This window comes from Equus caballus, chromosome 22, assembly GCF_041296265.1.
Source record: "Equus caballus isolate H_3958 breed thoroughbred chromosome 22, TB-T2T, whole genome shotgun sequence".
Classification (NCBI taxonomy): domain Eukaryota; kingdom Metazoa; phylum Chordata; class Mammalia; order Perissodactyla; family Equidae; genus Equus; species Equus caballus.
The window spans coordinates 20,328,714-20,356,283 of record NC_091705.1 but is presented as its reverse complement, the minus strand read 5'-3'; the positions used below and the strand labels follow the sequence as shown (position 1 = coordinate 20,356,283).

The 27,570-nt window shown below is 43.4% G+C and overlaps 1 protein-coding gene across 6 annotated transcripts in view; it reads right to left on the bottom strand.

Moving 5' to 3' along the window:
• DNAAF9 (dynein axonemal assembly factor 9) overlaps window positions 1–27,570 on the bottom strand; it is a 163,090-nt gene that overhangs the window by 66,368 nt on the left and 69,152 nt on the right. For 4 of the 6 annotated variants that reach the window (XM_070247773.1, XM_070247771.1, XM_070247775.1 and 1 more), the window contains 11 exons: window positions 26,738–26,819; window positions 25,179–25,215; window positions 21,671–21,758; window positions 20,400–20,476; window positions 18,363–18,407; window positions 17,900–17,945; window positions 13,861–13,972; window positions 12,727–12,797; window positions 11,738–11,788; window positions 11,057–11,144; window positions 448–551 (listed from right to left, as the gene is read on the bottom strand). In XM_070247773.1, coding sequence (XP_070103874.1) covers window positions 448–551; window positions 11,057–11,144; window positions 11,738–11,788; window positions 12,727–12,797; window positions 13,861–13,972; window positions 17,900–17,945; window positions 18,363–18,407; window positions 20,400–20,476; window positions 21,671–21,758; window positions 25,179–25,215; window positions 26,738–26,819 — 801 coding nt within the window. The remainder of the gene's footprint in view (window positions 1–447; window positions 552–11,056; window positions 11,145–11,737; window positions 11,789–12,726; window positions 12,798–13,860; window positions 13,973–17,899; window positions 17,946–18,362; window positions 18,408–20,399; window positions 20,477–21,670; window positions 21,759–25,178; window positions 25,216–26,737; window positions 26,820–27,570) is intronic. The other 2 variants (XM_070247774.1, XM_070247772.1) reach the window with 1 other exon arrangement.

The following is a 27,570-nucleotide window of genomic DNA, read 5'->3' as shown; positions in this document are numbered from 1 at the left end:
ACTTATAATTCTTTTCCATGCTAACAGGTAAATGGAACTCCATCAATGTCACAGGAAGCAGCTTCGTTCCAGTTCTTAAGTGGGTGAGCCTTTGCATCCTTGGGTGGGAGGTCACCTGTCAGTGGCCATTTGATGCCTTCTTCAGCCTACTTTCTGGTCCTCTTTGGGATGAGTTAATTGGGCATGGGTAGCTGCTGGCCCTCCTGATCCAGAAGCCCTTTTTAGTTAAGCCCTTTACAGAACAGTGAGGGTGATGAGGCTCACAAGAGTCCTGAGAGCGAACAGGCCTCTCCATGACCTCCCTGCCTTCCTGCCTCAAGGGCAGTGCTGGTTCCCCACATCCTGCCCAGTGGTGGTGCAGCAAGTACAGGTAGTTATTTGATTTTCCCCTCAGAAGTGTGAGTATTTTTCTGAACACCAAAGCCATGGACTGGGTAAAACACCTACCCCATCATAGAATGAAATGGAATTGATGTGTTCCTTGGAAATGATGATACTTCCATGATGACGGTGAGAAAACAGAAGCCCACTAGAGAAGAAATGCAGTTTCCCTGGAAGGAAAAGACAGCTGGTCAGAGCTGGAAGGTTGGATTCTGGGGGCCAGATCCCAATGCCCTTCTTGCAGGTACCAGGGTATACCAGAATGGTAACCAGAGACCACTACCTGCAGTGGTTAAGTTATATGATTTTTATGCTGAGCGCTGTGCTGTGGGGAAGCCAACGAACCCTCCTAGAGCCCAGAGAAAAATGATGCATTAGACACAAGCTTTGCATAAGAATTAGAAAAAACAAATGAATAAGTTATCAGCTATGGGGAGAAGCAAAACTTACATTCACTCATGGATGTCTTCCAGGGAAACACACTAAAAAAGATTTTGGGTATGTCTGCTCCCTTACTGAGTTTACAGATGCTCCTTTCTCCTATTTTGGCAGAAGTTGGCCCAACTCTAAAGAGACAACATCCCTCACTTAAGGTCCAAGGAGCAGCACTAGGGTCTCAGCTAAAGGACTGGTGAAGGGAGCCTAAGGGTTCCTGCACCAGCAAAAGAACATTTGTGTTAGGCAATAAGTGGGTTCTACAGACACTGGAGGCCTGATGTTCTGTGGTTCACAAGAGCAGAAGAGTGGGATGTAGACACTGAATGTGGTTTCCTCAGGATGAGGATTCAGGCCTAAGGAGAGCTGCTGTTTCCTGGGTGGCCACGGTCATACAGAATAGCTCAGTATGGGCCCTAGGGGGCAAACCACAGAAAAGATGACTAGGGTTAAGCCTGGGCCTGCGCTGGCTTTGGAGACTCAAAGGACATACCCAGAGAACCCATAAGACCCCTGGGTGAAGTTGCCCTCTGGAGCTGGGCCAACCTGAATCCTTTCTGTAACAGCCTTTCTTTCCCTGTTTTCACATACAGAGAAGAGAGAAAGTACTTCCAGGAGCTCAAGGCACAGGCTTCAGAATACTGTCGTTAATATCTTACTGTTAAGGCAGAGGACAGAAGACAAAGAAGGAGGACTGAGTCCTTGAGTTGTAGCTCTAGAAAGGTCCCAAAGTTCTGAAGATTGTAACGACAAAGGTTAAGGTGAGGAATTTTTGAGACTTCAAGTTTTGAAGCTTCCTGAGGAGGTGGGGTTTTAGGAGACAGAGAAAGGCCTAGCAAGTGTGTGTGCTTGTGTGTGCGTGTTAATGGGGGGTAGGGCAGGTGGAGGCAGTTTTTAGGTACAAGAGGAAGGTTTGGAGCCTGAATATCAATGGTAGAACTAGATGATCAGTCAGAAGGAACTAATGCCAACCTCACCATCTGGGGAAAGCAGCAGCCAGCGACCAGTCAGCTCAGATCAAGGCATCCAGGTTCAAGTCCTGTAAGCCTCCCAACCTCTAACAAGTGAAACCTGGCCTCCCTTGCACACAGCCTTTCCCTGTGGCCCTCCTGAGTAGTGGCTACTCATGCCCCAGCCTCATCCTGTACCAACGCCAAGGTTCCTCACTGCTCTTCCCACACCATTCTCTTCTATGGTCTGGAAGAGACCAATACTTTCATTCCCTTAGGGACATAAGCCCTTCCTTTTCTTCACTGCTCACATCTACTGCCCTCCTAATCATGTCACAACATTTCAAACAGCTTCTGAATGTGCTCACAGTCATCTCTTGCAAAGCCAATACTTTCATTCCTTCTGAGAGACCAGGCGGGTGGCCCATGCTACGTTTTGGCCTCACTGCTCCTCAATCCCAACTCCACAGAAGTAAAGCAGCACCCGGAACGTCTTAACCTCTGAAATCTTCAGCTCCAGAATCTACTCTCTGACTATAACATCCCATCGTCCTTTTAGTTATCTCACTCCCAAAACCTCATCTTCTGATGTCTCTGAACCTTCGAAGCCTTCAGTCCCCCCATTTTCCCCTACTCCTCAGAAATTTCTAACCTTCTCATCCACATCCAGGGCAGATCCCCTGGGACAGGACATACTTTTAATCTCTGTTTTGTCAGAGAAAGGCACAGGAATAGATTTTAGTCAGTATTTACTAAGCATCAAGCATGTCATATACATTACAGTTGTCTACCTTCACAACAATTATAAAAGGTAATATTACTCTTCTTATAGGACTGATGGGGAAACTCAAGTTTAGAGATTTCTCCAAAATTTCATAGAACCACTTGGCAGTGGAGCCAGGTATAGAACACAGGTTTGTCAGATGCCAAGGCACTGTACCACATGGTGCTCCTTTGGTTCTCTCACCCATTTTTCCTGCACTTTTGCTCTCTCCAAAGCCCACAAGCTGAAAATGTGCCTTCTCTGCTTCCTCAACGTCAACAAGCCCACAGTGTTTCCCAGCAGCCCTTCCACTGCTGTCTTCCAACTCCTTCCACCAACTCCCCCAGGGCCTAGCCAAGACCTTCAACATTCTCCTAATACTACAATCTCATTAATTCCAGCCAATAGATGACTCTATCTACTGGTTACAGAGAAAAGAGGGGTCAACAGGTGTCAGGAGGTAGAAACTGCTCCATATCTGCACTCTTCTAGGTCCTGGACTCATCTTCCACCTGTGTACCTCTAACATGAAGCTTCTCAAAAGTAAGTCCAGTACCACTCAAAGGCCTCCCGGACAGACTTCAAAATCCTTCCAAAGCTTCCAGAAAAGAGCACAGATCTGAGAGTTGGTACATTCCAAGTACTCACTGGAAAGATGGGGAAAGAGGTGGACTAGGGAGGTCATCTCCTCTACTTCCTCTCCCTCTAGACTCTGAAGCCTCAAAACAAAATGGAAAAGAAGACAGAAATTCATAAAGCAGTGCTGTAGAAGCACTCACCATGGGGCCTGGTGCAGGGCAGGGGCTCAGTAAACAAGAGCTGAGTAAACAAGTGCAGAGAGACTGTCTTGGATCACAGCTGTCCCTCAGCCTGGCTCTGGGAGCAGTAACTCTCATTATTTTCAGAGCACACAAGAGATAAGTGAAGTGACTCACTGGGTGGCCCAGTACCAGTGCCCTGGTCTCTTAGATCTTAACCCACTTGAAGTGATAACACTTCTGTTTTCTGCTCTGGACTCACGACTGTCAGACTATGGTCTGAAGGGATAAGTCTTTGCAGGGGTTTCTCACTCACAGGGGTTTCTCACAGGTAGCCAACTCCTGATGAGATCTCCCTTGCTCCTTGTCTCATCTCTGGTGCCCTTACTGGATGGGCTGTCATTCCTCCTACATTCTGTGAGTCTGAAAACCCAAGTTAAGAGGAAGCTCTCCCTCACTACCCAAGAAGCAGCAGTGGATTGCAGCATGGTTCTGTCTTTGATTGACCTCTGCATCCCCAGGTGGTCAACAGGAGAAAGACAAGCCCTCAGGGCAAAACAAGACATCAAATGTCAATGAAGAATGTGGTTCTTCAAAGTTGCAGGGTATAAGATCAATTTACATAAATCAGTAGCATTTCTATACTCTAATAACGAACTAACAGAAAAAGAACTCAAGAACACAATACCATTCACAATCGCAACAAAAAGAATAAAATACCTCGGGGTGAATTTAACTAAGGAAGTGGAAAACCTGTATGACGAAAACTACAAGGCTTTTCTGAAAGAAATGGATGACGACATAAAGAGATGGAAAGACATTCCATGTACTTGGATTGGAAGAATAAACATAGTTAAAATGTCCATTCTGCCTAAAGCAATCTACACATTCAATGAAATCCCAATCAGAATCCCAATGACATTCTTTACAGAAATAGAACAAAGAATCCTAAAATTCATATGGGGCAACAAAAGACCCCGAACTGCTAAAGCAATCCTGAGAAAAAAGAACAAAGCTGGAGGCATCACAATCCCTGACTTCAAAACATACTACAAAGCTACAGTAATCAAAATAGCATGGTATCGGTACAAAAACAGGTGCACAGATCAATGGAGCAGAATTGAAAGCCCAGAAATAAAACCACACATCTATGGACAGCTAATCTTTGACAAAGGAGCTGAGGGCCTGCAATGGAGAAAAGAAAGTCTTTTCAACAAACGGTGCTGGGAAAACTGGAAAGCCTCATGTAAAAGAATGAAAATTGACCATTCTTTTTCACCATTCACCAAAATAAACTCAAAATGGATCAAAGACCTAAAGGTGAGACATGAAACCATAAGTCTTCTAGAAGAAAACGTAGGCAGTACACTCTTTGACATCAGTATTAAAAGGATCTTTTCGGACACCATGTCTTCTCAGACAAGGGAAACAATAAAAGGAATAAACAAATGGGACTTCATCAGACTAAAGAGCTTCTTCAAGGCAAAGGAAGACAGGATTGAAACAAAAAAACAATCCACTAGTTGGGAAAAAATATTTGGAAGTCATACATCTGACAAAGGCTTAATCTCCATAATATATAAAGAACTCATACAACTCAACAACAAAAAATCAAACAACCCGATCAAAAAATGGGCAGGAGACATGAACAGACATTTCTCCAAAGAAGATATACAGATGGCCAATAGGCACATGAAAAGATGTTCATCATTGCTGATCATCAGGGAAATACAAATCAAAACTACACTAAGATACCACTTACACCCATTAGAATGACAAAAATAACCAAAACAAATAGTAACAAATGTTCGAGAGGGTGTGGAGAAAAAGGAACTCTCATACACTGTTGGTGGGAATGCAAACTGGTGCAGCCACTATGGAAAGCAGTATGAAGATTTCCCAAAAAATTAAAAATAGAAATACCATACGATCCAGCTATCCCACCACTAGGTATCTATCCAAAGGGATCGAAATCAGCAATTACAAAAGTCCCATGCACCCCAATGTTCATTGCAGCATTATTTACAATAGCCAAGACGTGGAAGCAACCTAAGTGCCCATCAACTGATGATGGATAAAGAAGATGTGGTATATATACACAATGGAAGACTACTCAGCTGTAAAAAGGAACAAAATCATCCCATTTGCAACTACATGGATGGACCTTAATGGAATCATGTTAAGTGAAATAAGCCAGATAGAGAAAGACAATCTCTGTATGACTCCACTCATATGTGGAAGTTAAACATGTAGACAAAGAGAACAGATTAGTGGCTACCGGGGAAAAGGTGGGGTGAGGGTGGGCACAAAGGGTGAAGGGGTGCACCTGCAACATGACTGACAAACAATAATGTACAACTGAAATTTCACAAGATTGTAACCTATCATTAACTCAATAAAAATTAAAAAAAAAAAAAAAAAAAAGAACGTGGGTCTTCCTCCTTCAGACACTGGCTGAAGCTTGTACATAAAAATCCTCCAATGGTCCAGCCTGTGTGAAGAGGGAACATTTATCACTTCTGGGGAAACATTATGATGCAATGCCAGGATAATTTTCATTCTGCCTGTGTGAGTGTGTGTAAAATACACACATACGGCTTAAAGAAAAAAACAAAATAACAACAAAACCCTGATGCCTGTACATTCACCACTCAGCCTAAGAAATCAAGCATTACTAGTAACTTTGAAGCCTCCCAAATGTCCTTCCTCAATGGCCCTCTCTCTTCCACCTAGAGGGAAGCAACATCCTGAATTCTGTATAGGTTCACCACACTTCAATGTTTAGCTAAGCTCCTCCACAGCACTGCTGCCTCAGCATGCTGAGAAGCCCAAAGTATTCCACCCACAAACTCTAATAAAGGTGTGTGCCCTGGGTCCTGCCCTCTCTCTGCCTGCACCCTGCCCTGAGCTCCCTGTGTGGCCCCTTGAGCCATGCCATGTACTTCCTGGAGGACCTATGAGTAATCTTCTCTATTTCAATTTCTTTTGTGGTCCTTTGTTGAACTTGGCTCACCATCCAGCACCCTGTGCTCCACTTAACAAATGCTAATTTAACAAACTCATAACAACAATGCAGAAGAAAAGGTTAGTAAATCAGAATACATGGAAATAGAAACTATACAAAACAAAACACAAAGAGAAAACAGACTGCAAATAATTGTACAGAGCATCAGGGAGCTGTGGGACAACTTCAGGCAGCCAAACATATATAATTGGAGTCCCTAAAGGGGAGGAGAAAAACTAAAGAAATAACAACCAAAAAATTTCCAAACTTGAGGAAAACCATTACTCCATCAACCCAAGAAGCCAAATGAATCCCAAGCACAAGCAACATGAAGAAAACCACACCAAGTCACATAAAAATCAAATTGCTGGGCCTGCCTGGTGGTGTAGTGGTTAAGTTCACGCACTCTGCTTCAGCAGCCCAGGGTTCGTGGCTTTGGATCCTGAATGTGGACCTACACACCACTCATCAGGCCATGCTGTGGTGGTGTCCCACATACAAAATAGAAGGAGCTTGGCACAGATGTTAGCTCAGGGCCAGTCTTCCTCACACACACACACACAAACACACAAATCAGATTGCTTAAAATCTGTGATAAAAAGAAAGAAAATCCTTAAAGCAGTTGGAGTGAAAAAAACTTACATATAAAGGAACAAAGATAACGACAGCAGCAGATTTCTGCTCAGAAATATTACAAGTGAGAAGACAGTGGAGCAGAACAACATCTTTAATGTACAGAAAGAAAGAAACTACAACCTAGAATTCTTCACTAAGTGAAATGTCTTTCTAAAGTCCTGAGGCCTGGGACTTCTGAAAGGGCTCTGAGGGTTTTGGCAAATCCTCTCCCAAGAAAGCAGCAACAAAACTGGACTAACTGTCAAAGACAACTATTTAAGGACTTTAGAAATGGACCAAAGTTGTACAACAAAACTGAAAAGCATTTATTCAAGAAATTCTACTGAAGCTTGGTAAGAACAGTGGAAATCTGGGGCTATTCACAAGATCTCCCCTCCAGCTCTGTGGTGCAGAAGTCTTATGAAGCAGAGGGGCAGGCCTGCAGGAGGGGCTGACTTAATTTGGGGCAAAGCTCAGAAAATTCTATAGCTAGGGAAGTCAAAAACGATAGCAACCAAAATGGCAAACATTCAAGGAAGGCCAACATACCAACTAGCCAAAGATCTCAATGCTGGTTGGGGTGTCTAGCCAGAAATGTAACAGGAAAATCAGGGGACTGAGACAACAGATGGCAATTATGTTTTTACATACAGCAAGAAAGATATGTTGTAAGGCCTGTAAAAGAATGCTCAAAACAGTACTGTCTGCAATAGCAAAAAATTATAAACAACCCAAATGTCCATCAAGAGTCAAAAGGATAAATAGTACATTTTTATACAAAGGAATCCTATAGAGCCATGAAAGAGAATGAACTGTATGACTACACAAAACAATCTGGACAAATCTTAGGAACAGAATATTGAGCAAAAAAAGCCAATCCCAGAAGAACAGAGTGTGGTTCTATTTCTATTACATTCAAAAACAAGACATTGTTTAGGGATATAAGCATATGTGGTATAATTTTAAAGCAGGCTCCTGAAGATTAGGTACTGGGCAGCCTGCCTGACCAAGGTCAGCAGGGTGGGGAAGAGAAGGGCACATGAAGGACATAAATGAATAGGAAGCTGTATAACAAGAAGTCTCGTGATAGCAGAAGTCACTAACTGGGGAAGGGACAAAGTTTCAGAGCTGGAAAACAAAGTACTATTTTTATCCATATATAGTTCGCTGGGCCATCTCTGGACTGAAAATCAGAAGACCTGGACTACCCTCCAGATGTTACCATTAACCTGCACTATAACCTCAGGCAAGTTTTCACCTTCTATGGGCCTCAGGATATGAAGATCAATCAAGATAATGTATGCTGAAGAGCTTCTTGGATGCCTTTAGGGGATGGGAACAGATAATTTCAAGCTCATCACAGTCTCAAGTAGAGGCAGTTTTACCAAGACACTAATGACACTTAAGCTTCAGGAACCCTCACCTGCTCAAGCCCTCTTCCAAGGCCTTGAGAAGATCCCTAACCATTTTGTGTTATTTTTCCTTAAGAGAGACCCCAAGTAGTCACTTCAAGCCCCACAAAACTGACCTGAGCCCCAGTGCTGAAATGCTTAACACAAAGCCAGAAGAGATTCCTACTTAAATTCTCTGCTCCTACTGAATTTTCCTGCCTCAGAAAACGATCCTCTGATTCAAACTACATTTCTCTCAGGAACTAAGAAAGTCTGGAATCTAAGCTCTCAAAAGAGTGTGACTAACAAGGCTCCAGGAATCCCTGGCTGTACCCTTTATTCTTGTGTAGAGACCTCAGGATACACTGAATCTTGCTGGATTAACTCAATACAATATAAGATTATTTTTCCAACAAGGAGCTTTACTAAGAAGGTGCAAACTGATTTTGGGAAATATCTTTGCTAAATATTATAACTGGCTCAACTATGACAGAGGACAACCACCTACTTTTAAAATACTATGCATCTTGCCCCAAGGCTAGTACTGTCATACACCCTCTGATTTCAACAAATGATCCTAACTCTCTGGTTTTCTGCACCAGGATATGGAGAGGCAGAAATGCAGCAGCCATAGCACAGGCATGATAACAAACGTTATGACTCACACTCCAGCATTTTGTGGAGTACCAGAACTCCTTGTGCTTTGTCTTCTATGTGAATGAAGTAGCAGAAGCTAAACCACTGATCGGAGAACACAGAGAGGAATTTGCCACTGGACAGAATATTTTCAAAAAGATAAAATTATCCAGAAAGGGGATTTGCTTAGTAGAAGTTGAGGAATTTGTGGAATAAGTCACAACTCTTCCTCCACAAAATGGCTATATCCTACAGGGAAAGAATAGGACTCGTGAGAAAATGTTATCTTGAGGAACCCAAAAAGGAGCATGGAATGAATCTCCATGAAATCCATGCAAGACTAGTAAAGTTCTTAAGAATTTTTATCAGCAGAAACATTGGCAGCTTGGACTGAAAGGGACAGAGAGAGTATGAAATGAAAGGAGACTGTCAGACTCCCAAAATTCTACTAGCAAGAAGTAGGCTGATAAAACTCCTCAGCTACAAAGCGCCACCTTCATGAAAAAGGAAGGAAGACAGAGGTGTAGCCACAAGCCCAGAGGACAAAACAAAGAGTTCAGAGGACAAACCAAGAGCCCAGGGGGCAGAGCTAAGGCCCATGGAGGACAATTCCCAGGTCCTGAAACATAATCTAGGAACTGGAGTTTGTCCAGCTCAATTTCAAAGCTGCCTTGGGCTGGTAACTCCTTTTTATCTTTCATTTTTCTTCCTTTTTGAACCTGAATGTCTGTAACTATTATCCTGTGCCAGTCCCACCTTGGGTGTTGGGAGGGCTGAGGCAGATAACTTGTCTCTTTAGTTTCTCAGGTCCACAGATAGAGAGGAATTGCGTTCAGGAGCTGTACTTAATGGACTACCCCCCAGAGTCTCACCTACACCTGATTTAGATGATGGTGATGATGAGTTTTTGGATTTTTGAGCTGATGAGATTTAGGACTTTGAACTGTTACCTAATGGGATGAGGCCCTTAGGAGGGGGGTGACTGTATTTTGTATGTGGGAGGGACATGAATTGTGGGAGCCAGAGAGTAGACTGTGGTAAGCAGAAATTTAAAATGGTCCCCATCACTTTCATCCTGATGTTACCCCTGTGCTTGTGTAACATCATACGGCAAAAGGAAGACTGACTGAGTAGCCCTCCTCTAATCACAGGTGCCCTTTTTAAGCAGAGTTTCTCTGGCTGGTAGCGGAAGAGGAATTCACAGAGATTGGAAGTACGAGAGATTCATCAACACAAGGGAGGTTCTCTATTACTGAGATGGAGGGGTCACAGGGCAAAGACCTCTGGGAGGAGAAGCTAAGAGTGGTCCTGGCTGACAGCCAGCAACAAATGGGGACCTCAAGGGCTGGCCCCACGGCCAAGCGGTTAAGTTCATGTGCTCAGCTTCAGCAGCCCAGGGTTTCACCAGTTTGGATCCTCAGTGAGGACCTAGCGCCACTCATCAAGCCATGCTGAGGCGGCGTCCCACATAGCAGAACTAGAAGGAGCTACAACTAGAATATACAGCTATGTACTGGAGGGCTTTGGGGAGAAGAAGCAAAAGAGAAGGAAAAAAAAATGGGGACCTGAGTCCTACAATCCAATGGAACTGGATTCTGCCAGTAATTTGGGTGAGCTTGGGAGGAAGTTCTTCCCCAGAGCCTCCAATTAAGGGCTTAGTCTGGCTGAAGCCTTGACTTCGGCCTTATGAGACCCTAAACGTGAATCTAGCCAGGCTTGCCTGGACTTCTGACTACAGAACTGTGAGATAATAAATGCGTGCTGTTTTAAGCTACTAAATTCATGGTAATTTGTTACACAGCGATAGAAAAAAAACTAATCCCTATTTTGTTTACATCCACAGATTCTATTTCTGGACATGTTGCTGCTCTGAGAGCGCATTCTGAGAGCAATCCTCAGGCAGCAACAAGAGGACCAGGTGCAACTCTGAGGCCAGCCCTTCCTAGCACAAGTTTCCTCAACTGCAAAATGAGTGGATCAAAGCAGAAAAGCTATAAGAAAACACTTCTACACCAAAAAGTCTTTTCAAATATCAGATGTATTATTAATCACAAACCCCATGCTTATACCTGCAAATGAGGGACCCAGATACAGCCAAGAATAGAAAAGTCATAGCTGCTCACCTTCCTCAGGCCAGGACTGTGGATTGCTGGAATAAAGATATACTCCTTCTCCTCCTGTTAGAAGAGTGCCCAGGAAACACTCATCCCCCTTTAAAAACAAACAAACACAAAGAGCAGATGACTTATAGCATAAACATGCACAGAATCAAAAGTCCTGCCCAAGTTTGTCTGTCTACAAAAGCTGCTGAGTCAGCCTCAAACACACCCAACTTTTTCCATGGCCTTTGGCATTACCTGGCTCTTTGACATGTTACTGGCATCCTTGATTTGTGCTGAGAAAAAGAATATAAAGTCCTCTCTGAGTCTGGGCACCGAAGCCTGCAATGCTTGTTTATGTTCCAGTGGATTTACATGCACTGGATGCAGCTCTCCTTGGCCTACGGCCTTGACCTCATAGCCCTTTATGTCTAGGCCAATCTGACATCTGCTTTTAATAGTACCAGGATATTTTTAAAAAACACCAAAAAGTCTAAATGGCAGAAAGAATCTTCTAATTGCGTACCCTATAAATAGTTATTTCTAGACCTCTACTGGGAAGGGGAAGAATGCAAATAGGAACTGAGACAAAGAGGTACAGATCCATTTGATTAGCTCTAAGATGGAGTATTTCTAATTATGTTTATAAATTCTTCACTTTCATTTTGATACGATGTTAACATTAAGAATAAGAAGGCTGCTTACCTTCACTGCTTGCTGGGTTTTCTCAGACAATTTTACCTCACTATCTTCTACCTGTGTCCAAAAGGAGTGCACATTTTCAGTTTACTACTTCAAGAGAAAAACTCTGCTAGGTCTCCCCCGTGTCCCAATATTTCCAGGAGACTGACTGGGTAGTCCCTCCACCAGATCCAGTGCTCTCAGGACCAGACGGCTAGCAGATTTGGCTGCCAGTCACCAAGGCTCAGAGTCCAAGGGCATGGTGGGCTCTCTCACTGGGACCTGAGGTCCAGCTAAACAAGCCTATGATACGTGGAGAGGATGTGTGAGTCTCCACTTACATTTCACTTCAGAGAAAAACAACTATTTATAGGGGTGAAGGAAAGAGAACATATTAAATATTTTCTGAGTGTGTTCTCATTTAAACACATTCATGTTAGAGAATGACTCTTATTCTTTCCTATTCATGTCAGAATTGTAGAAATAGAATATAAACAGATTCTAAAACAGGTTCTTAGACCATTACCAGACTCACTACTGTCCTACTTTGTGTCCCAAGGCACTGGAGTTCCAGACAAAGTCCCACTGATGAAGATGGAACCCTTCCACATTTAAAGAGATTACTGTAAAAACTCAGCAGCAACCATTCTGATGAGAGAAGGGAGTCACATAATCCACTCCTCACTATCAGTGTGACCTTTGACAGGTTGGTCAATTTCTAAGCCTCAGTCTCCTCATCTGTAAAACGAGTGTGTTAATTTCTTCCTTTCACAATTAAACTAGCACTGAGATAACTCAGTTCCTTTCTTTTGGAACTTTCCCAAGATTATGAGAGAGTTAAACTAGATTCATTTGTATAAAGAGAAGAGCTGAGATAAAAAATTCCATTCCCGAACAGCAGCTAGTTCAGGATCTGACATCCCACCAGGGACCCAATGAAGAGGCTCTTCCTCAAATGTTCTCCCTGATTTCTCCATGTTTACATCCACTTTCACCCGCTGAATGATACTAACCAGCCAGGAGCAGAATCTGGGTATGGTGGCTGTCAGGACTATGGAGCTGGTTTCTGTGGTAACAGTGCCATCTGTAGGAAGACCACAGACATGCCAGTTACTGCCCACCACCTGAACCCACCTTGTAGGCCCCAGACTGCTTAACACCCTTCCCCGTCTCAGGAGCAAAGGCTCCTCTTTATTAGTATACAGAGCCCTCAGAAAACGAAAATTTCCTCATCTGGGGACAGGGAGACTAATGAGGGGATAGAGAAAGGTTTTTCCATGTGACTAACTCTGCTATTTTTTACAACAAATAGAAATACATATTTAAATGAAGAGTCCTGGGAATTAGTCCTTTTTATCTATACTTTTAATTTTTATCAAGGTAGTATGGGTGTACATGTTAAAAATCAAACAGAACATTATCAGACTCATCCTACTAGCACTGGATATTATCATTCTCTAGAATTTTTTGCCAACATAATGAGTAAAAATGTGGATCTAATTATTGTTTCAAATTGCTTTTTTTTTTTTTACTATTTTAATTCTATTTATCTATTTTTTTTTGAGGAAGATTAGCCCTGAGCTAACATCTGCTGCCAACCCTCCTCTTTTTTGCCGAGGAAGACTGGCCCTGAGCTAACATCCATGCCCATCTTCCTCTACTTTATATGTGGGACGCCTGCCACAGCATGACTTGACAAGCAGTGCCATGTTTGCACCTGGGATCCGAATCAGTGAACCCTAGGCTGCTGAAGTGGAACATGCAAACTTAACTGCTGTGCCACCAGGCTGGCCCCTCAAATTTCTTCTTCCTGACTACTAGTAAGGCCGTATATACTCACATATATTTCTATGTGTGAAGACATATACTTTATATATATATATATATATATATATATATAAATTTAATTGTTTTGTTTTCCACTTCTGTGAACTGTCTTCATATTTTCTGCCCATTTATCATTGGGTAGCTTGTCTTCTTATTAATTTGTAAGAGCTCTTCATAAGTTAGGATATATACCCTTTTTGATTATCATAAGTGCTCTAATATTTTCACCAGTTTATTGCTGGTCTTTTGATTTAGTTTATGGTTTACTTTGCTAAAAAATAAAGTTCAAATTTTGTTTTCCAAAGACTATATACACTTACCTTTTTCTTTAACCAAGATCTGAGATGTCAAAAATGATTCTGAGAAGACCACTGATCCTAAGCACCCCCCTCCTCCCAAGAAGTCGGGAATGTCATAGATGGTCATACAAGCCTGTATCAAATGAGAAAACAGAGTTAGATCAGTTGTCAGTCTTAAATCTTCAGGGAGAGACTCATAAGAAACAGACCACAAAATACCGCTTTAAAGCACAATTCAAAAGAACACTGGAGAGTTTCTAAGGAAAATTCAAGTTATCATGAAATACATCTCAGAACTGGGAGACAACTTCATTGCATGACTTCAATTGCAGGCTTCCCTACAACTGCTTCTTGATCAGAGACACATTTGGGCTAGAAGAAGAGTATCTTTATGCTCCCATAAATTCCCTCAAGTTGCCTATCCTCCCTAAGAGCCAACATAACAGCCTTCCTTCTTTTTTTTTCCCCCCTCCCCAAAGCCCCAGTACATGGTTGTATATCCTAGTTAAGTCACTCTGTGTGAGTCACCACCACAACATGGCAACTGACAGACGAGTGGTGTGGTTTGTGACTGGGAAGTGAACCCATGCCGCAGCAGGGGTAAGCACCAAACTTTATTTTTATTTTTTTCGTCTTTTTAAGATTGGCACCTGAGCTAACAACTGTTGCCAATATTTTTCCCCCCCTGCTTTTTCTCCCCAAGCCCTCCTAGTTCATAGCTGTATATTTTAGTTGTGGGTCCTTCTAGTTTGGCATGTGGGACACCACCTCAGCATGGCCTGATGAGTGGTACCATGTCTGCACCCAGGATCTGAACCAGGGAAACCCTGGGCCACTGCAGTGGAGGGCATGAACTTAACCACTCGGCCACAGGGCCAGCCCCAGCAGCAAACTTTAATCACTAGGCCATCAGGGCTGGCTCTCAGCCTTCCTTCTTAACCATGACTAGTCCCAAGCCACTTAGAGTTGGAGGTATTTCTTCAAGACTTCTCACTACTTGCATACTCTTCACATCCCAGCATGTCCACATTCTCACCAACTCCTTCTTTGGCTTGAGCTCAAGTTCTGAACAAGTCTGAAATGGTGGTCACTCTTTTGGTATACAGGTCTTCATGGATATTTTTGGGTATGTGTCAATACCTGCAAAATGCTCCTTTCAGCACCAAGAAAATTAGAAGAAAGCTATACAAGCTTTAGGGAAAGAGAAATAAAAGTAGAGGCTTCAGGAGGCCAGGAAAAAAAAATTGGAGCTACTCATGAATGGACTCTGAGGGTATTATGTTAAGCGAAATAAGCAAGATAGAGAAAGAGAAAGTCTGTATGATTCCATTTTATGTGGAAGACAAACACATGGACAAAGAGAACAGATTAGTGGTTACCAGGGGGAAGGAGGGTGGAGGGCGGGCACAAAGGGTGAAGTGGTGGACCTCTAATATGACTGATAAATAATAATGTACAACTGAAATTTCACAATGTTATGAACTATCATAACCTCAATAAAAAAAAGATTGCTAAAAGTTATAAAGAAAAAAAAATTGAAGCAACTCAGGGATAGCTCCTGAATGGCTGGTAAAGAAAAGCCCTAACTTATCAGTTAAAACTAGTGAAAATGGAACAATTCTGGAAGGAATCTAGTAGGAAAGATACAGAAAATGGTATGAGTCAGAGCCAGAGTCTGGAATGACCGTGAAGACCTTAGGAGGGACATGAGATAAACAGCACAATAAGCCCTCTCAGGTCCCATCCCCTCCTGGCCTGATGCTGTTCAACAGCCAGATGCGGGGCTCCTGAAGCTAGAGTCCATTTTCACACATTGTTGTCCTAGCCTGGGACTCCTGTCCCACCCTCAGGACAGAGACAAAAGACCTACAGCTCTTGAAGGAATTACAAGATTCTCAAATAAAAAAGATGGCAGGGGGCTGGCCCCGTGGCCGAGTGGTTAAGTTCGCGCGCTCCGCTGCAGGCGGCCCAGTGTTTCGTTAGTTCGAATCCTGGGCGCTGACATGGCACTGCTCGTCAAACCACGCTGAGGCAGCGTCCCACATGCCACAACTAGAAGAACCCACAACGAAGAATACACAACTATGTACCGGGGGGCTTTGGGGAGAAAAAGGAAAAAATAAAATCTTTAAAAAAAAAAAAAAAAAAAAAAAAAAGATGGCAGAAGAATTGAAAAGGAAAACCCACTTAAAGCCAAGTCCTTAATTTTCCATGTTGTCATGCTAAAAGAATATACAAAAGTGACAGGTAGGCTTTTATATTTTAGTTAACTTTCTGAATAGGGGTGACAATTGGAATGTTTATCTAAATCTGTTTCAAAGAATTTTGAACATGTGAAGACAAAAAACCTTCCCAAGCTACATGGTCCCTCTTAAGTGACAATGGGAATCCCACTTCTTTGGTTCCCAGATCAATCAGAAAGACAAATCCTGTAGGTTCCTAATCCCTCACTTTCATCTTTGGCTTCTGGTATTGAGGAAGGAGAGAGAGGACATTAAAAAGAACACGTAGCGTTTGTCAGATGCTTGCTATGTACTTCCCACCATGTGGCATGGGGAGTGAAAAATTTAAACATGGTCCCCCATCTTCAGGAAATCTTACAACGTATAGTTGGAGAGACGAATATTTTTACACAAAAGTCATCATATGACACGTTAGTACAGAACTGCTCCCTAATTTATGTGTACAAACTGCAAGTACTATAGGAATACAGTACCTGTGGGGAGAAATCAATAGGGAAGGCTTGGAGGAGGAGGCAGAACTTCAACTCTGCCTGAAAGGGAGGACAGGATTTGGACAGAAAGCACCAACTTTCTCTCTCTTCTTTCCTATTTCCTTAGCTGCTACTGAATGCATACTTAACTCAATAGTATAATTCCACTGGACTCCTCTAATACCTACTACCGTGCAAAGCACTTTCCAGAGCACTGTACAAGAGTCTAAGAAGAGAAGTCAGGGAGTTTAAAGTCTAGCAAGGAGATAAAGTATTATCACCTAAATATCAGAAAGCATTTCCCAGCATCCTGATGATGTCACAAAACAGTCTCAATTAATTCTAAAAGAACATCAACACAAAACGCTGACAGATATAGGGAGCAGGTCCATTACAAAAAGAGAAATTACTCACAATCTTAAAGAAGTAACCTTGTCATATTACTCTCTGTAGATGAGATAACACTACTGTTTTTCCACTGGTGATGGTGGTAGGCACGCATTTGCACTGAGTCATCCACACCTGCCCACCCAGTTCCTGGTGACCAAAATCTCACTGGAACTAAGGCTCAGGCAGCAGTCACAGAACAGACTCAAGGTATCCCTGTGTCCCTACATACTGGAACCAAAATTTTGGCTGGATGTCCACCATGCTCTCATGTATTGCTTGCCAATCTTCTTTACATCAAGATGCACTGGGGTAAATGGAGGACTCAGCCTGTGTCTGGCAGCAACTGGTCTAGAAACTCTGGCCCCGGTAGGTGGTGCAGCTCACCCTGGGGACCAATATTTTTGCATTTCTAAACCATTCCCCTGGCCTACCAGTATGCCCCCAGCACGTGGGTTGGAAAGCTCTGCTCTGACTACCCCATTTCACTTGAGACTCAGGCCTCTGGTTTGTTTGCTTGTTTTTACTCATTTTCACAAGCCCGTGTTAAGAGCATTAACACAGGCCTTGGAACACAGAGAAGCCAGGGAAAAGGCAGAGGTTTGGTTGAGGCAGGCTTATCCTCAGCTCATATTTCCACACAAGGTCAGAGTAATTTCAGCCACATGGAGGAAGCCTTTAACCTTATGAAGAAGTGTCTCTCCCCCAGCACCCAGCTAAGACTCTGGACCCGGGGGAGCCTAGGCATAGGCGTGTGGACATGGTGGGCCTGGCACAGCTGCCCAGGCACCCTCAGAAAGCACAGGCTCACCACCACTGCAGCTGGAACAGTCCTGAGAGGAGACTAGTTTCCTCAAGTAAGGGATGGGTGCCCAAGACCACCCACTCCTACCTCACCCCTTGTAGATGTCCCTCTACAGGCCATTCCCTGCCAGCTGACTTGTAAACAGCTCTGCTTACCGTCTTCACAAAGTATAAGCTATCTTCACTGTCCAGAGGCACGATTCTAGAAGAGGAAAGAGATAGGACAGACATATATTACATTTACAATGTTCTTTTTTCAACATATATTACATTTACAATGTTCTTTTTTCAACTTGGCAGCAACCCACAGACCCAGATTTCTCTCAGGGATTTTCAAAACACTGGGTCGCGTGTATGCAGAATTAGTATGTAGGCTACTTGGAGGGAATTAGGTCCATTCCCTGCCCCCACCCCTCAGTCTTTCAGTGGGAAGCACTCAAGATGGAGGGTCTCAGCTGAGCACAGGCAGCGCCGGGCCCAACCCTGGAGTGATGCCACCACCAGGTGCAGAACTCTGAGAAGACCAGCCATATATATCAGCAGTTACTAGGTAACCTCTCTTCTCTTTGTGCTCTTAAAACTTGCTCCAAATGAGGACACACCATAAACATATACTTACCTTCCCTGATTATTCACAGCATGTATATGAAAAGCCATCTTGGAGCTGCAGACCCAAAACAAAACAAAAGTCAGTCTTCTCTTCCTGACCACTGGGTTGGCACCCTCCTCAGACACCTGGTGCTGTAGTGCACTTGTGCTGGCCCTCACAGCACACTTGCCAAGTGTGGGGCCAGCGTCTGACTCCACTCATGGCCTTGACTCTGTGCAGACTCTCAGGGTTGTCTTGACTCTTGGACAGAGCAGGAGAGAACCATGTGACAGGACTGTTTTCCACTGCAGACTGGGAATGATTCTCTACTGGCCTGGGGCCTCTTGCCCCACAGCCTTGACATACTGTCCTGATCCTCCTCCTGTTCACCATTTTGGGTCAAGCTGCCATCCTGCTCAGAGCTTGAGCAGTGGCCAGGTCCCCTGTTTCTCGGGAGATGATCTGCTAACCTGATGCAGTCTGAGGGTACTCAGCGAAGTGACCTTGTGGAGAGAAGAAGTGGGGTTCCAGGTGAAGGACTGGCCCTGGGAGACTATCTGCCACCACCTGGTGTTCTCTTCTTGTTCCTTATTCTAGCTAGGGTGGTATGCCCAGGCCTAGGAGGCCTTGTGATAGAGAGGTGGCCTGCCATGGACAGGCTGAGTGGCCTACGCAAGGCTCTGAGGAAAGGAGGAATGGAATGACTATGTCAGCCATGTTGATGGTAACAGAGAAGACCCCCCTGTGACAGCAGCTAACATTTACATGCCCTATCAGTCTACAACGTGGGAAGATGAAGAAAACAGATGCACAGGGAGCTCCCTATCTTCCCCAAGGTCACACAGCTGGAAAGCAAAGAAGCTTCCTCAAACTCAGATCTGCCAGGAACAGACAGTTCAGGTCAGTGCAAGGCCTTAAAGGAACAAATTTCCTCTACCCTCCACCCACCTCATGACCAGAGCTACAAGACATGAAGATTCAGAGGAAAGGAGACCTGAAGCAAGCCCAAAGCCTTGCAACAAAGAGATCTGGTTCCTTCCTCCACTCCTGGAGCTGCAGCAACAGAATTCATCTTGTTAGATCAATTGATTGATTTATCTTTCTAAATGCTCCTTCTCACAACCCAGGGGCGTAGATGTAAGAAAATGTGGGGCATGGAGCTAAGACACCAAAGGGAACATCCCAGAAGTGGTCTTCTTTTTTTTTTTAGTCTCCTCTCTTTGTTTTTGCTTGTTTGTTTGCTGAGGACGATTAGCCCTGAGCTAACAACTATGCCAATCCCCCTCCACTTTCATATGTGGGTTTCCACCACAGCATGGCTGATGAGTAGTGTAGGTCTGCACCCGGGGTCGAAACCCACAAACCCGGGCTGCTGAAGCAAAATGCACCGAACTTAACTACTACACCATGGGGCCGGACCCCAAGAAGTGTTCTTAAAGAAACCCCCCAATATTGTTGTCTTTTGTCCCCTTTGCAAAAAAGTACACCTAGTGGTCCTCAAATGAGACAGTGGGTTAGGTGGACTGGGTTCATGGAGGTTTAGCTATGGACAAAGACAACACAGAGATCTACTGTGACGTGCCAGGACATACGTGATGGGAAGACTGCCAGGAAGCCAAATTCCCAGAGCATCTAGACCCTGATACATGGCCAGGCTCAGGGTTTCTACCATCTGAGAGACAGATGAAGCCCAGGGCAAGTCCCTTCTAAGCAGTGACTCTTTATGTGCCCAAAGCCCGTGACTCTAACAAACCTCACCACTCCTTTCTCCAGCTTCACCTTTCTAACCTCTGCATCTGGGTTTGCCAGGTCTCCGATGATTCTGGGATTGATCTGCCTCCCACCCCAGCATCAGGACATGTGTCTGACTCTTTCTCACACAGTTCCTCCATCTGGCTCCTTGGCCTTCAAATAAAGCTCTGATCATGAATGACTCTCCTTCATATGTCCCATTATTTTACTGGAACATTTCTCAAAGGGGAGACAGAATATCAAATAGTAGGAAAAAAGAGTTTTAAAAAACAAACAACCAAAAATTCCTTATAGAAAATATCAGTCATTGCTTACCGTAGGGCTGCCTTAAACTGCATCAACTCAAAGGAATCTAACCCAGATGCCAGGGTCTGTTCAGCTATCTCCTTGGCCTGTAAAACCAATGACAAAATAGACAATTAGCTTTCACAGCAGGAAAGAATACACATCACTGATAGGAAAAGCCCTTCTAACAGCCAGGAGAACACTGTGCCCCTCCCCACTATGTGACTACTTTGTACACATTGATAGATTAAAGCGAAACATCACGTTAAGGGAAACAGGTGCCCGCTTTCTTCAGGTTGGGTTCACAGGACACATTTCATTCAGGCAGGTGGGCACTGGAACCTGATCTGTGGGTGAGCTGTAACCAGCTGTGATGGTACCATTGTGAGGTCTGGAAAAGTGCTTTCTCCTCCCCAGTTCCCTGGCCCTGGGGGTGGGATTACCATCTTCATAGCTTCTGCCAGATGCTAAAAATATTCAAATACCTAGAGTTACAAAAGATTAGCTAAAAAACAAAAGTGTGAGAACTGATATTGAAGGACATCCTATGTTTTGCGTAAGCTTTCAGCTAAAGGGCTGAGAAATCCCAAGTACCAGGGAGTCAAGTTCAGTGAGGAGGGAAGATGGCAAGGAGCTAATGACTAGGCTACAGTCTCTCTGATATCTACATCATACACAACCTTTCCAATGTCAAATGGCTTCCTTCAGGAAAGGTCCTATTGGCATTGGGAGGCATCAAGCTGACTCTTCTCATCTCCTTACTGGGTCAGATATAGGAATCCAACTCAGCAGGGCAGGGTAACCAGAAAACAGCAAGGAAGAGACCAGTCAGAGAAGGAGAACGCATGCTTATCTAGGAAATGCAAGTCAGATTTTCTAATCTTTAGTTGTTTTTTTAAAACATTGAATTATAGGAAATCAAACTATGTAGCTCAAATCAAATTTATCCAACCTTATGAAAATTTCCAGTAGAATTATCTATATTTTTCTTTATTTTTTAACTTCTAAAAGTCTTTTTAAAAAACTATTAAGTAAAACAATATGCTAAGAGAAGGATTTTTCTTTAACACAACCAGATGTCTACAAAGAAGTTCTAATTAGCTGTCACTCATAAGACAATGGCAGCTGGGCCACAGCAGCACAAGCTCAGTGCTCTAAAGGCATCTCTCTGGTGCCAGCTCCACTGAGGCCCAAGCTAACACAAAACTGAGTACTACGAAGTGTCCAAAGAAAAAACAGATGCATAGCAAGTTTTACATTAAAAATAACTACTAGGGAAAGAGCAATGTATTTTAAATTACCTTTGTTAAACTGGAAGTTTTAGCATAACATGCAATGCCAGCCAAAACAGCCTCAGTAACAGCAGCATATACTTGGGACAAGAGCCTACTTTAAAAACAAAAAGTGAGGGTTAACTACAGCATCACAAGGTTACATCAAAAGCTACATGCACATAAATAACATTCTGTAAGGAACAGATTTTTAAACAGAATGAGAAAAGTACAAAAATGGAACACACTGATTTCTAAACCTTTTAAAAGCCATGCACCCCATCTGATTTATACTTTGCCCTTGTTAAACCACGATAAGAAAAGTCAGTTCTTAATTCTGCTCAAAAGACCAACTCTCCCTGTTTATGATCCAACAGAAGAAAACTCTGTGGGCTCCCTGACCCCTCCATGCATAGGAACAGCTACCCAAGGACCTGGAATCCCTTCAGTGTCATGACAAACACTTGCTGCTTTTCCAGAGACCAACCACACTACACCTTCATGTCGTCTCCTCCCTAGGTCTGCTAAAGGCTAGCTGCTACTGAAACCTCAGGGTGGGAGACCTCAGAGGGCAAAAGGGATTATTCCAAGGAGATGAGCTCCACTTAAATTCAAATTAACAGCTGCAGACCACTTTCTAAGCAGCTTACCTGATCTAGAGAATAGAGAATACTTTTAAGGGGAAACATCCCCCTCCTAAAGTATCCCCCCTCCCCCCTCACCAATCTTGGTCTTTCTCTCTGACTTCTCACCACCTAAAGTCATTATAAGAAGGTTTTTTCTTTGCCAGATTGGGACTGCCATAAAGGTCCCTAGAAAATCCAAGTCTGGTTCCCTTTAGGGCAGGGTTTCTTAATCTCAGCATTATGGTCCAGATAATTCTTTGTTGTGGGGTCTGTCCTGTGCATTATAGGATGTTTAGCAGCATGCCCAGCCTCTATCTATTAGATGCCTATAGTAGCCCCAGTTGTGACAAACAAAAATATCTCCAGACATTGCCACATGTCCCTGGGAATGGGGGGAGGAAAGGTGGGGTGGGAGGACCGGTAGGAGTAAAACTGCCCTTGGTTGAGAACTGCTGCTTTAGAGCAAGGAGACCCAGGATGTTATTAGGATAATTATAGAGAGAAGGGGCTCATCCACGAGGTCCTGAAAGGTAAAGAAGGTGCCTAGCAAGGAAATGATAAAGCCTCACCTAAGAATATGTCTATTTTTAAGCCTGAGACTCTTGCAACAGGTGAAGGAAGGCAACAGGAGTTGAAAGCAGGAAGGAACACAGAAATGATCTGGTCTAACACTCTCATCTTACAGAAAAAGCAAATAAGTCCTCTGGAGGTGGAATAAACTGTCCAAGGCCACAGAAAATTAACGACAGACTTGAACTCATGTCTGCTCTCAGCCACATCATCCTGCCAACTTCTTTAATTTCCTCCTTGGGTCCTGCATCACCCCTCTACATTGTAGGTAAGAGACTTGAGCTGGGTAGAAGAAAAAGTACACATAACAAAATGACAGCTCCAAGGATCAACATATCCTGAAGATTGTTGGCCAGGTCATGGGAGAAGGGTATGTCCTGGTAGGAAGGGGCCCGGCAGGAACCTTGTCAATGAGCTTGGCCACTTCCAGGTAAGACCAGAATCCTCCACACCTTGACACTAAAAGCAAAGCTTTATAGAGGCCCACACCAAAGACATACAAAGACACCCTTCCTCGTTCCCTGACTCAGCTCGACTCAAACATTACTAGGTACCAACATGGGTCAGGCCTCCCTCGTGCTTGGCCTTCTCCTATACGGACCTCAGACAAGAGCTCAATACAAAGCCACCTGGCTGCTGACTCGTAAAATGGCCTGGAGGGGAGGCCTGAAACCCAGGACAAGGGAAGGGTCTGCTCCGTGCCTGGATAGCACTGCTGTTGCCTTCACTAGGACTCCACAAGGCCCAAGTTCCACCAAGTCTATGATTCAGCAAGTCTCCTGACGTGGGCCAAACACCCCTCAATACCAGTCCCTGAAGCATGGCACCAATGGGTTAGGTTTAGGCGAAATATCTAAGGGTCTAAGATGAGGATCCAGGGCAGTGGATAAGCACAGCTGGCATGGAAGCATAGGCAGGTACAAAGTAAGACTATACAGACCCACCAATATATGAGAATGTGGTTGACTTGTTGCTAAAGCGAAGAAAACCCACAAAAAAACCTGTAGACACACTATAATTACAGCTACACAAAATGGAAATGTATAATTTTTTAAAAGCCCAGCAAGATACACCTTAAGATACAAATGAGTAGTGCCAAAGAGGAGGAACTATGGTTGATCTTATTTTCTCTTCTCTATTTTCCAAATTTTCTGTAGTGTGATTATATTACTTACATTATATTTTTTCCAAAACAGCTTCATGGGCCCCAACCCAGAGATTCTGATTCAGTAGTTCTGGGAACTACTGTAGCCTAGGGAATATACATCTTTAAAAAGATTCTTAGATGATTCTTTGTGGCCATCACTGTTAACGTTTAGGAAGCACTGGTCTAGACCCCACTAGTTTATGCTGGGATATGTAATTAGGTAATAAGAAAACTCTATTATGCTTATATTTCGGAAAGAAAATTCCTTTTTGGAATTCAGTAGTTCCAGCATTATTATGGACTGAATTGTGTCCTCCCAAAATTCACGTTGAAGCCTAACCCCTAATGTGACTGTATTTGGCAACAGGGCCTTTAGGGAGGTAATTAAAGTTAAATGAGGTCATAAGGGTAGGGCCCTAATCCAATAGGACTGGTGTCCTTATAAGAAGAGGAAGAGACACCACAGATCTCTCTCTCTACCTGAACATATAAGAAAGGCCATGTGAGGATACAGTGAGAAGGCGGTGGTCTGCAACTTAAGGAGAGAGGCCTCACCAGAAACCAACCCTGCTGGTACTTAGATCTTGGACTTCTAGCCTCCAGAATTGTGATAAAATAAATTTCTGCTGTTTAAGCCACCCAGCCTGTGGTATTTTGTTATGGCAGCCCAAGCAGACTAATACACGCATTAATTAGTTTATTTCCTGTCTTTGGTTTCACCCTAGTCAACAGAGGACCTTCCTAAAGTTACACAACCTAAGTTTGGATCCTAGCTCTGTTCCATGAGCCTAAGTGTCAAATCCAGAGGAAACACTGCTCAGATCAGATGAGGTTCTACACAGATTCTCCCAATGGGTTTCATGATGTTTTACTTTTAGGAAAGCCCCTAATAAAAAATACACTATGTAGGAGACATATTAAGAAGAGTTATGCTATTTAAATGCCTGGGTGTGCAGGTAGAAAGTCTCTGGATTCTGGAGAGAGGAGCAGATGACACAGCTGGCAGTCTCCGGCCTGGACTCCAAGCTGACAGACAGGGGCTGGGACCTCCCAGGAAATTATACAGCTCCGCTCATCTCTGAAACCAGATGTCCTATCCAATGCTGATCTCAAAAAGAAGTAGACGGGACAGCCGTAACTTCTGAGTAACTCAACTTTGAGAAAGAAAAAAAATGAAATAGAAATGAAGACTTACATCTGCTCAGTTTTCTTGGGCTGCTTGTTGTCATCACCTGTGAAAGAGAACGATGTATTAAGAATGTGACTAGCTGGCCCCATGGCTGAGTGGTTAAGAATGTGACAAGATCACAGGAGATGCAAACACTGCATAAGGAGGCTAGAATTTCTTAATTTAATTTGAAAGAGATGTCAAGAACTACTACATTTGGGGCCAGTCTTGTGGCTGAGTGGTTAAGTTCGTGCACTCCACTTCGGCGGCCCAGGGTTTCACTGGTTCGGATCCTGGGCGCAGACATGGCACTGTTCATCAAGCCATGCTGAAGCGGCATCCCACATGCCACAACTAGAAGGACCCACAACTAAAAATATACAACTATGTACCAGGGGAGAAAAAGGAAAAATAAACTCCAAAAAAAAAAAAAAAAAAAAGAAGATGTACCTTTAGGCCAGTGGGGTTATTAAAAAAAAAGAACTACTACTTTTTTTTAAGTACAGTAAAAGTGCAAACAACAGTGAAACCTAGCTTCTCCCAGTATCCTCCTGGACCTTCACCCCTGACACTGACTTTAACAACCCACTCAGCATCACCACTAAACACCAGAGAAGACAGGTGGAATCTTATGCTCTGGAATGTTTTTGCCTTTATTTTTAATTTTTTTTAATTAGGAGGTATAAGTAAACAGGCTCATTTCTGCCTCTTTTTTAATCTTCTTAATTATCTGGCCCAAGTCATGCTTCTTTCAGTTTCTCAGCTTCTATAAAAACACTCAGGAGAAAAGCTGATATACTCTCCTCTGTGGAGCAGTGCTGACATCCTCATTCGTTCCAGAGGTTCTTCTCCACGTCTCTTTAGATATCTGTGGCTTCTTGTTACCCTAGCAAGCAGGGAAGCCCCAGTCAGCCTAGCTTTTCTGGATGGCCCTGCAGCATGGAGTACTTGCTCCTGTGAATGTTCCCAGGTCGTAGCCTTCTACCATGGCCCTTCCTCATTTTCCTTACAAGAAGAGCAGGCACCTGGCTGAGACCCCCAAGCTCCCAGCGCAGCCCATACCTCCTGGTATCTCCAAACAGGACTCACTCATCTTTGTCTTCCCTCTGACACTGAGCACACAGTCTTACACATGGTTAGACTTAATATATGTTGAGCTGATAATTATTCTTCCTGAACACATTCTGTGAGAGATGTGTTAGGCACGTCAACTTTCCACCTGGAATCAGAGAGGAAGCTAGAAGCCTACAAATTGGTATCATAACTGCTTTTTTTTTCCTCCTTCTTCTCCCCAAAGCCTCCCAGTACATAGTTGTGTATTCTAGTTATAGGTCTAGTTCTAGTTCTGCTATGTGGGATGCCACTGCAGCATAGCTTGATGAGCAGTGCTAGGTCTGCACTCAGGACCCAAACCAGCAAAACCCTGGGCCACCACAGTGGAGCGCGTGAGCTTAACCACTCGGCCATGGGGGCGGCACTCATATCATAACTTCTGAAGAAAGTAGTAAATCGTGATTCCATTTCTTGTTCATGGGAGAAACTATTCATTAGGTAAATTGATGAGATGATGACTTACAGGGACTTACCCAAATAAGGAATGTGAGTAGCTCCAAAAAAGTATGTTCTTGAACAAGCAAGGGGTCCCTTTGGTGAGACGCACTGTACTACCTGGATGTCAGGAAAAAATAAAAGTAAAAAAGGAGGAGGGACTTAGGTGTGTACTGTTAGAGAAACAAAAAGTATACAGTTAACGGAAATCAATTTAACTTTACAAACAGCTGATTTATTAGTTTTTAAAGGCAAGGGAAAAGATCATCTTTAATTGTTGTTTTTCCAAAGGCATCTTATGTGTATGTTTTTAATCTTGGCTATATCGTGAGGTTACTGTTTGGGTCATCCTAGGATGCTAATGAATTCACAACATAAAAGGAAAAGAAGAAGAAATGTGCTTGGGTTTTGACTGCTATTAATATCAAAGCCAGAATTTTCACAGTAAGGACACTGGCCAACATGACAGGTGACATGGGGGGCAGCTACAAATTCAGGAAAGGAGGGTCCTATCCAGGTCCCCACCTTCATTTGTATCTCATCTCCATACATAGGCCTTGCAGAAGAGAAAAATAAGTTCTCTAGATTTTTAAATTCTTATTCTTCTTCCCTGATCAGTTGTTCGTTTATATAGACATGGAAATGGATGTCCTTTTCTCTTTTGAAAATCCAAGATTTCATCAGGGCTCCTAGGATAGCAGGTACAAAATGCAAAAATGCTACCACAAGAACTAAAGTAAAGGAAATTAGCACAATATATAAAAAGTAGCTAAATATGACACAAATATTCATTCCTTCCATTTTACTCCATTGTTTAAGGAAGACATTGTTTGGAAGTCTCAAGAGAATACAAGGTATTTTTCTGTAATAT